The following is an 11,695-nucleotide window of genomic DNA, read 5'->3' as shown; positions in this document are numbered from 1 at the left end:
TTATGTTTACCTCAGATTTTAGTAAAAACTAAGCAGTTCGCAAACTTTGCTTTGATGTATCATTTTATAGAGCTGCGTTTGTATCTATAGCTGTATGAAATTTTTCATCCAATACAAAATTGTTAATTGGATTAATCTCCTCGTTCATTTCAAAGTATACCAGTCAGGGGAACTACTTGTACAAGTTATTATACCCCATGCAACGAGTTGCGGAGGGTATAATGTTTTTGACCCGTCCGTCATTCCGTCCGTCCGTCCGTCAGTCAGTCCTGTTTCTTGTCATCGCAACTCCTCTCAAACCACACAACAGAATTTCACGAAACCTTTTCAGATAATAAGGACATACTATGTAGTTGTGCATATCGACAGGAAATTGCGATTCAATTTTTTTCTAGGAGTTACGCCCCTTTGAACCTTTTTACTTTAATGTACTACTGCAACAGTTTGTCATCGCAACTCCTCTTAAACCACACAACAGAATTTCACGAAACCTTTTCAGATAATAAGGACATACTATGTAGTTGTGCATATCGACGGTAAATTGCAATTCAAATTTTTTTCTAGGAGTTACGCCCCTTTGAACTTATTTACTTTAATGTAGTACTGCAACAGTTTGTCATAGCATCTCCTCTTAAACCACACAACAGAATTTCACGAAACTTTTTCAGATAATAAGGACATACTATGTAGTTGTGCATATCGACGGGAAATTGCGATTCAATTTTTTTTTCTAGGAGTTACGCCCCTTTGAACTTATTTACTTTAATGTACTACTGCAACAGTTTATCATCGCAACTCCTCTCAAACCACACCACAGATTTCATGAAATTTTGTAGATAATAAGGACATACTATTTAGATGTGCATATTGGCAGGAAATTAATTTTTCTTATACATTTTTTTTTCTTGCACTTATTTAATTTCTCCAATGACAATGTGGGGACATGGGGTATGTGAGCGTGCTCACTAAGGTTCTTTAATTTTTATTTACTTGAAGAAGTAAAAAAAAAATATACACCTATTAGTAAATTAATAATGTTTAAATAATCTCCCTTTAATTTTCTATAATTTTGTATCAGTAAATTTTTTTTACAAGCCTACACAAAAGTTGTCAAGTTTTGAGATGTAAAATCAGGGCTTTACAGGTTTTTCCCAGGTTAGCTCATATTTTTTAATATGAGTTCAATGTTTCAGCTCATTAATTCAATAAAGAAACTGATTGCACAAAGATCTTAAGTTTTTGCGCAAGGCCTTTAAAAATTGCACTTAACTTTGCGGGCTTGTAAATGAGCAGTGTTCTGAAGATAACAGACAAATGGGATTTTTATTGCCCATGAAATTACACATTAATGCATGATAAGTAAATAAGTCTGCAAAGGGCAGATAACTTGGAATGATATTAGAGCAATGAAATCCTAAGAATTCAATAACAGAAGATACGATGACGTTTTTACTTATACAAGTAAAAACATCTGAATGTCTAAGGGACATAACTCAGACAATAGTTTTTTTACCTACATGTATAAAAGTAAATAAAATTCACTTGTATAAGTAGCCTACAAATTTACTTATATAAGTTTATTTATAATATTTCGTCAAGTAATTGAAAATAACTTGTACAAGTAGTACCCTTGACTGAAAACTGACAGTAATTAGAGTAGGTGTTCAGTTAAATACTTTACTCAGCCCGAGTTGTCAACAAACCAGTCAACCAGCTAAATAACATTTCTATAGAACAATGTAGAAATGGCGTTTTTGACCGGCACCAGCAATATAGAGATTGCAAATATGTTTTTTCCTACAGGGTGCTTCTCAAAATTTATGATTATTTTTTTCTTATTTCGAACTTCAGGCCATTTTGAGGAAACAAAAGATGGAAATTCACAAACAAAACAAAGAATTCATGTCTGATACTGTAAAACCCCATGAATGTACAGTATGTGGTGAAGGGTTTAGTTTGAGTAAGATTTTAAAGGAGCACATGAAAATTCATACTAGTGATAAATCCTATGAATGTACTGTATGCAGTAAAAGATTCAGTAGAAGTAATCACTTGAAGAAGCACATGACAATACATACCGGTGAAAAGCCCTATGAATGTGAGGTATGTGGTAAAGGGTTCAGTGGGAGCAATCAGTTGAAGGAGCACTTGAGAACACATACTGGCGAAAAACCCCATGGATGTACAGTATGTGGTAAAAAGTTTAGTTTGAGTAGTAACTTGAACGTGCATACGAGAACACATACTGGTGATAAACCCCATAAATGTACAGTATGCGGTAGAGGGTTTGGTTTGAGTAAAATTTTGAAGGAGCACATGAAAATTCATACCGGTGAAAAACCCCATAAATGTACAGTATGTGGTAAAGGGTTCAGTAGGAGTAATCAGTTAAAGGAGCACATGAGAACACATACTGGTGACAATCTTAATGAATGTACAGAATGCGGTAATTGGTTCAGTTGGGAAACTCGCTGCACAGTATGCATTAAGGGATTAAGTACGATTCCAAACTTATATAAACATGAGTATATACACACTGAATATAAACCTTATAAATGTGGAGAATGTGATAAAGAGTTTAGTAAGGAACAGAGCTTGATACAACACATGAATACACACACTCTTAATAATGTGGTTAACAATTGATTCAAAGGTTTCGCCTAGAGACATATAATAACAAATACTGGAGATAAACCACACAAGCTTAACAAATATAATCAACGTTACAATTTGTTCAAAGGATTGCTTTACAGAGAGTCGGAGACACATGAGAAGACAATCACATACTGGAGATAAACCTTATAAACGGATGTGTTTGGAATTTTTTTAGTCAAAGAGTCATAGCAGAAATGCACATGTAAGGACTGGACAGTCCCACACAGTGTATGGATTAACCTTTTAATCCTTATTAATGTTATTTAGATTATGTCAGAGTCATAGCAGAGAGACATGTACTCTAGTTACAAATCTCTTAAATAATAATATGATATATGAGTTATAGGCTTTGTAAGTTTTAATTTACAGCCTGCCCTCATACGAGAGGTACCATATTATGTGACAGTGGGAATGTGTCAAAAGGCTTGGCCAGAGACTGACTTTTTTTATGCCCCACCATAATGTTTTCAGGTCTGTGTGTCCGTCTGTTTGTGCGTCCGTTTGTCCGCTCGTCTTGCTTCAGGTTAAAGTTTTTGGTCAAGCTGAAGTCCAATCAACTTAAAACTTAGTACACCGTACACATGTTCCTTATGGTATGATCTTTCTAATTTTAGAGCAAAATTAGACGTTTGAGCCCATTTCACAGTCCACTGAACATAGAAAATGAAAGTGCGAGTTTTAGGTTAAAGTTTTTGGTCAAGGTAGTTTTTGATGAAGTTGAAGTCCAATCACTTTAAAACTTAGTACATCGTACACAGTTCCGTCTGGTATAATCTTTCTAACTGCAATGCCAAATTGGAATTTTTACCAAATTTTACGGTCCATTGAACATGGAAAATGATGGTACAAGTGGGGCATTCGTTTACTTTGTACACATTCTTATTTTTATATATATATGTTATTTTTATTATTTTTCAGTAGATAAATCATTGTCATAATGAACCAATTTCAAAAGTCAACAATTGTTTTATTAAAATATCACCAATTTTCTAGAAAAAAATCTAGTTTCCTTAAAATATTAATTGGTCTTTGTTTTTATTCTAATATATTATCTCCTATGATACATGTAGTTGCTAAATTGTAATAGTCATGGTTGAAATATATGGAAAAAAATCTCAAACAAATTAAATCGAAGTGAAAATAAAGAAAATTAAAGACATTAAAAACCTTCATTATTGATGTTTGAATTTGGATTCCTATGGAAACTTTTATTTAGAGATCTATATATAAATGTTACATGTTTTAAATCTGATAATAACCAACCTTCAGTGCTTTCTGACAGTTTTTGTAGACATGGTAGAGGTAATGTTTTATCAACATGATCAAAGAAGATTCCAATCACGCAGAAGCCCATTCAAACATTACCACAAAAGGAGAGAGGTTGCACTAACTGTTGACAGAGGGGCCTGCTTCAGTAATGCTTCAGTTTTTCAGTTTACATTTTGATCAACTAAATGATTCCCAGTGGAGGGGAGGGGGCTAGAGTAAAGACGTTGTGTAGGTATGGTGTCCGTGATATATGACTTCATACTTACATTATATTAACATGCTTGCATCTTGGTTTCGCGTAATATTTTCCACTGAGCATAAACCATATATATGATTAAGACAGTCATGATATTTCTTCCAATATCAAAGCTAAAATTAGCCTTTGAGTGTTAGAGTTAAAATAGAAATGGCTATATGGTTATTTTGAGATATTTATTAATAACCATTTTGGTAAGAAGACATGGTATACTGTTGGCATCAATTAATATTTTATTTCTTTGGTTGATAATGTAATGAATGTTGATAAATCATTTTATCAATCTAATCAAAAGTCAATAACTGTATAACATGAATTATCATTAAATGTATGTAATGTATATTAATGTCATGTGTACCTAAATTGCAGTTTTGACAGTTTTTTTCACCTACGTTTTTTTTATAATAAGAAAAAATATCCATTTTGTGTTTATTTTGTAGCCGTATCCTTTTTAATTATATAGGTACATCAATTTGATTTAATCCCTATTGAGTCATTGAAAAAGGGTTTAATCGACCTCCAAAGTGTCATGATTCCGTAATGAGGAGTACCAAAATTGCACCCACATGACCCATGCTTGAATTCACATCATTAAAAAATCAAATATCAGATGTTTTTTTCTTTTTTTTTCAAATATTTAGATTAATTTGACATTAGTACAAGCTCACTTTTGATTTTTTTTATTGGATGCTTGTGACATATTTTTATTTGTTCATTTTTAAAAGATGACTTTTTTGAACGTCGAATGGCGGCTTTTTCGTATTTTTTCTTTCCCAGTGAAAGCTTCCTATGTTGATATAAACTGTGAACGTCTATTTGAATATCTTCACCTATGTTGTCATGGTTGTAAGACGTGTATCGGCAGATTGTTAGTTGTACATTTTTGTCGAGCCTTCGACTTTAGTCGAAAAAGCGATACATATCGATCCTACATTCCGTCGGCGTCGTCGGCGGCGGCGTACACAAATATTCACTCTGTGGTTAAAGTTTTTAAAATTTTGATAACTTTCTTAATCTATCCTGGAATTGTACCAAACTTGGACAGAAGCTTATTTTTGTTCATAAGATAGTATCCAGAAGTAAATTTTGTAAAAATGAAAATTCCAATATTTCCGTATTTTAATTATGAATGGACTTAGTTTTTTCTCCCAGGAAACATTACATTTACTCTGTGGTTAAAGTTTTTAAAATTTAAATAACTTTCTTAAACTATCTTTGATTTGTACCAAATTTGGACAGAAGCTTGAATATGTTCATGAGATAGTATCCAGATGTAAATTTTGTAAAAATAGAATTCCAATTTTTCTGTATTTTACTTCAAAACGGACTTAGTTTTTCTTCCAGTCTGCAGTTAAAGTGTTTTAAAACATTTTAAAGATTCTTAAACTATCCTGGATTTTTACCAAACTTGGACAGAAGCTTCTGACAATCAAAAGACAGTATCAAGAGGAATATTTTTTTCATCATTATATTGGTTGAGTGTGTGATAAACAGCAAAAGTAGGCGAGACACTGGGTTCCGCGGAACCCTTTCAAATATTTATAAATAGAACAATTTTGGATCCAGTATCAAACTGGTAACGGACTATTTAAAATAGACTGAACAGACACGCTTACCCAGTGCACACGTTACATAATTTGGTGGCAGCGGTGTGATCCAAATTGTTCATTTTTAAATCCATAGTGAAAGATTATATCCAAATTAAATTTTGATCATCTTAAAAACTTATATCCAAACTGTCTTGTGATAATTTTAATACCGTTCACTTTTGCAGATCAAAATTGTCCTATTAACGTTTTAAATTTCCCACGGTCTGTTGCGATTATTATTTACATTAGGGATAAACGATCGATAGGTTCAGGCAATACTTTGATTGACATTTATTACACTGTACATCATGATGACATTGTGTTGAAGTTTATAATATTGTGTGGTTAAATCGCAAATTCAAAGTATCAAACTGGTAACGGACTCTTTCTGAAGTAGAAACAGACACGCTTACCATGAGTACACGTTACAGATGTATCGACATTAAACTTTTTAGTTTGGTGTGTAATTCAACATGCGGTGTTGTGAAATTGTGAAAATTTCGTTAGACTGTGGCACTGGGTTGTTAGAGAAATTTTGAGAGTGAAACTATGGGTATGTCATTAAATTGTCAGTGTGGCATTAGAGCTGTTGATTTGTCATTTAACTCTCAGTGTTGAAAATTTGATAATGTCAATATATATTAGGCAGACACACTCAGAGGTACTACTTGTACAAGGAACTTTAGTTAATTGTAGAAGTAATATTGATATAATCATACATGTATGTAATTTACTTGTAGAGGTAAACAAATGGTTATTTATGTCCCCTAGACATTCACATTTTTTTTTAACTTACACATATATAAGTGAAAATGTCATCCTATCTTCTTTTGTTGAATTCTTTAATAGGATTTCTTTGCCCTAATAGAATTTTAAATTGTCTGCCCTTTGCAGATGGATACTAATCATGTACAGTGTAATTTCAAGGACAATGAAAATCCTTTTTGTCTGTTATCAACACTACTCATTTACAAGCTCCAAACGATCAAATATTTAAGGCCTGTCCAAATTCAAAAACAAAAGTACATAAGATTTTTGCATAATCAGTTCCTTTGTTAAATTAATGAGATTAAAACATTCAACTTTAAATAAACAAGAGTGCACATGCTGAAATATCTCGCCTTCTTTACTAATCATTGATATTATGTTGATAGACCTAAATATAAAGCTTTATTACAACTGTCACATAAACTCAACATTAACTAAGAAAATGAAACATTTGATCAATGAACCATGAAAATGAGGTCAAGGTAAGATGAACCATACCAGTCAGACTTGTACAGCTAACAATTCTTCAATACAACAAATATAGTTGACTTATTATAAATAAATTAAGAAAAACAAACACAAACACTTAACACTATAAAGCAATGAACCGTAAAAACGAAGTCAAGGTCAAATAAAACCTGTGTAACAGACATATAGACCATAAAATATAGTTGACCTAATGCATATAGTATTAGAAAAATAGACCAACAACTTTACTTTGACCACTGAACCATGAAAATGAGATCAAGGTCAGATGACACCTGTTAGCTAGACATGTACACCTTACAATTATTCCATACACCAAATATAGTAGAACTATTGCATATAGTATAAGAAAAACATACCAAAACACAAAAACTTAACTATAACCACTGAACCATGAAAATGAGGTCAAGGTCAGATGACACCTGCCAGTTAGGCATGTACAACTTACAGTCCTTCCATACACCGAATATACTAGACCTATTGCTTATAGTATCTGAGATATGGACTTGACCACCAAAACTTAACCTTGTTCACTGATCAATGAAATGAGGTTGAGGTCAAGTGAAAACTGTCTGTCGGGCATGAGGACCTTGCAAGGTATGCACATACCAAATATAGTTATCCAATTACGTATAATAAGAGAGAATTCAACATTACAAAAAATCTTAACTTTTTTTCAAGTAGTCACTGAACCATGAAAATGAGGTCAAGGACATTGAACATGTGACTGACGGAAAGTTCGTAACATGAGGCATCTATATACAAAGTATGAAGCATCCAGGTCTTCTGGCGTCTAAAATATAAAGCTTTTAAGAAGTTAGCTAACGCCGCCGCCGCCGGATCACTATCCCTATGTCGAGCTGTCTGTAACAAAAGTTGCAGGCTCGACAAAAACTATGAACTAACCTGGGAAAAATTATTGAAGCTGTGTTTTACATCTCAAAACTTGAGAAGTTTTTTGGGGATTGTAAAAATGAAGTGGCGTGACTGATGACAAGGGACAGTCAAATAAGAATGTAGTGGTGTGACATGTGACAAGAGACAGTCGCGTAAGAATGCAGTGACGTGACTGATGACAAGGGGGAGTCCCACAAGAATGAAGTGATGTGACTGATGACAAGGGGCAGTCACATAATAATGAAGTGGTGTGACATCTGACATGTGACAAAGGACAGTCACATAAGATTGAAGTGGCGTGACTGATAACAGTGGTGTGACATCTGACATGTGACAAGGAACAGTCACATACAAATGATTTGGTGAGACGGCTGACTAGGGACCGTCTTATGATAATGATTTGTTGAGACTACTAACTAAGGAAATTTGCAATTTAATTAAGTGGTGTGACATCTCACATATAACAACGGACAGTCATATAAGAGTGAAGTGGCGTGACTGATGACATGGGACAGTCACATAAAAATGAAGTGGCGTGACTGATGACATGTGACAAAGGACAGTCACATAAGAGTGAAGTGGCGTGACTGATAACAGTGGTGTGACAAGGAACAGTCACATACAAATGATTTGGTGAGACGGCTGACTAGGGACCGTCTTATAATAATGATTTGTTGAGACTACTAACTAAGGAAATTTGCATTACAATGAGTTGGTGTGACATCTGACATATGACAACGGACAGTCACATAAGAGTGAAGTGGCGTGACTGATGACATGGGACAGTCACATAAAAATGAAGTGGCGTGACTGATGACAAGGTACAGTCACATAATAATGATGTAGTGTGACATCTGACATGTGACAAGGGACAGTCACACAAGAATGAAGAGGAATGACTGATGACAAGGGACAGTCACATAAAAATGAAGTGGCGTGACTGATGACAAGGGACAGTCACATAAGAGTGAAGTGGCGTGACTGATGACAATGGACAGTCACATAAGAATGAAGTGGCGTGACTGATGACAATGGACAGTCACATAAAAATGAAGTGGCGTGACTGATGACAATGGACAGTCACTTAAGAGTGAAGTGGCGTGACTGATGACAAGGGATAGTCACACAATAATGATGTGGTGTTACATCTGACATGTGACAAGGGACAGTCACTTAAGAATGAAGTGACATGACTGATGACAAGGGACAGTCACATTAGAATGAAGTGACATGACTGATGACAAGGGACAGTCACATAATAATGATGTAGTGTGACATCTGACATGTGACAAGGGACAGTCACATAAGAATGAAGAGGAATGACTGATGACAAGGGACAGTCACATAAAAATGAAGTGGCGTGACTGATGACATGGGACAGTCACATAAGAGTGAAGTGGCGTGACTGATGACAATGGACAGTCACATAAGAATGAAGTGGCGTGACTGATGACAATGGATAGTCACATAAAAATGAAGTGGCGTGACTGATGACAAGGGACAGTCACATAAAAGTGAAGTGGCGTGACTGATGACAATGGACAGTCACATAAGAATGAAGTGGCGTGACTGATGACAAGGGACAGTCACATAAAAATGAAGTGGCGTGACTGATGACAATGGACAGTCACATAAGAATGAAGTGGCGTGACTGATGACAAGGGATAGTCACATAATAATGATGTGGTGTTACATCTGACATGTGACAAGGGACAGTCACATAAGAATGAAGTGACATGACTGATGACAAGGGACAGTCACATTAGAATGAAGTGACATGACTGATGACAAGGGACAGTCACATTAGAATGAAGTGACATGACTGATGACAAGGGATAGTCACATAAGAGTGAAGTGGCATGACTGATGACAAGGGACAGTCTCATAAGAATGAAGTGACATGACTGATGACAAGGGGCAGTCACGTAAGAGTGAAGTGGCATGACTGATGACAAGGGACAGTAACATAAAAATGAAGTGGCGTGACTGATGACAAGGGACAGTCACATAAGAATGAAGTGGTGCGACTGATGACAAGGGATCATAGTTTCATAAGAACGAAGAGGCGTGACTGAACAAGGGACAGTCACATTAGAACGATGTTGTGAGACTGCTGACTAAGGAATAATAATAACAACTATCCATTTTGTTATAAAAAAAGGATATGCATCATAATTTTTTTTTAATTTGAGGTTTTATATGATTTTATTTTTCTCCTACCAACTCGACCCACTTAATGCAAAAAGGTTTATTAAGGATGAATATATAATCTTCAGGTCTGCCAACTCGCCCCGCTTAAAAACATAAAATTATTAAATTATTTTTATTGACTATCATGTATGTGGTGGCAAAACTCAATTCATCGGGACTTTTCTATTTTTCATAGGTGGGGCTAGTTGGCAAGACTCAATTTATTCAGGATTTCTCTATTTTTCACAAGTTGGACTTGTTGACATTCACATCACAGAAATACTGATACTCACTTCTTTCTGCTCTATTTCAACAAAAAGAAAATACCCGACGCCATAGAACAACGACGTCAGAATATAAGCATTTTACGGGAAAATACACGCTTGTGAAACCGAAAATCATCACAACAAGAAAACGTAAACAAACGATGCTAAAATGTGATATAAGCCAATTTTATTTTTTAAACATAGTAGCTGGATCCCAGATGGTGCTAGAGTATTCCATGAGTGGTCTTACAAGCGTTTGATAGCATTAGGCTTTTGTTTCACTAGGACAGTTTTTGATGTTTCTTTGAAGAAAATAACTATAAAATGAAATTAGAAGATGTTGCATGAGTGCCAATGAGACAACTCTCCCTCAATTTTTGTTTAAAGAAAAACCTTTATAGGTCAAAGTACGTTTATAATTTGTTCACACCGAACAGAAAGCTATAAACAGCTGGTAAGGGCCCCAAAATGACTAGTGTAAAACCATTCAAACGGGAACTATAAAAAAAAAGAAGATGTGGTATGATTGTCAATGAGACAACTCCCCATAAGAGATAAGAAAAGCTCTGGTCGAGTTAGCTTTCTTTGCGATGTTGTCTATATGTTTGTTCCAATTCAATGTTTTGTGTATAGAGAGGCCAAGATATTTCGCCGAGTCAACCTCTTCCAGGACATGGCCATGTATGTTGTAGTTCGCCTTAATCGTGTTCCTTTTTGTTGTTACTCTTAGGAGTTGGCATTTTTGGGGGTGGAATTCCATCTGCCAGTCTGCCTCCCCTTGTTGTAGTCCATTTAGGTCGTTCTGAAGGGTGTTCGCATCTTCTTGGTTTCTTATTTGGCGGTAGAGGACACAGTCGTCTGCGAAAAGTCTAACGTTTGATGCTGACACATACTCTGGAAGGTCATTTATGAAAATGAGAAACATCAGAGGGCCAGGCACACTACCTTGTGGAACTCCAGACTGCACTGGTGAGGTTTCTGAAGATTCTCCTTCCAGGAGTACACATTGCTGTCTGTCGTCCAGAAAATTTCTCAGCCAGTCTCGCTCAGGGTAAAATATTTGCCATAAAAGGCCAACCGTGGTAAAATCACGATATATTCAACTGAATAATCAGCCAATGGACAAGCTACTGGATATAGAAAGGCAAACACAAGATCTTTGCTACCAGTTACATATAAAGCGAACAAAACTTTTATGTGACATCAAGTAAAAGAAATGTATGAAGGCTATAATTATTTTAGATTTTAACTTTTACAAATCTAAAGTATATATTTAAATACTGAAATAGCAAATAAGTCTTACTAAAATGTTCTAGATT

At 35.0% G+C, this 11,695-nt stretch overlaps 1 protein-coding gene across 1 annotated transcript; it reads left to right on the top strand.

The window, feature by feature from the left end:
• The first annotated feature begins 1,850 nt into the window (after positions 1–1,850).
• Positions 1,851–4,780, top strand: LOC134718575 (zinc finger protein 239-like). Its single transcript, XM_063581185.1, has one exon. It carries the CDS (start codon positions 1,873–1,875, stop codon positions 2,644–2,646), a length of 774 nt encoding a protein of 257 aa, XP_063437255.1. The 5' UTR covers positions 1,851–1,872; the 3' UTR covers positions 2,647–4,780.
• Positions 4,781–11,695: the final 6,915 nt, after the last annotated feature.

Source organism: Mytilus trossulus, chromosome 5 (genome assembly GCF_036588685.1).
Source record: "Mytilus trossulus isolate FHL-02 chromosome 5, PNRI_Mtr1.1.1.hap1, whole genome shotgun sequence".
Classification (NCBI taxonomy): Eukaryota; Metazoa; Mollusca; class Bivalvia; order Mytilida; family Mytilidae; genus Mytilus; species Mytilus trossulus.
This window is presented reverse-complemented; position numbering and strand designations above follow the sequence as displayed.

Excerpts from the sequence above, each read along its gene's own strand:
- LOC134718575 (XM_063581185.1), top strand. The coding sequence starts at position 1,873 with ATGGAAATTCACAAACAAAACAAAGAATTCATGTCTGATACTGTAAAA.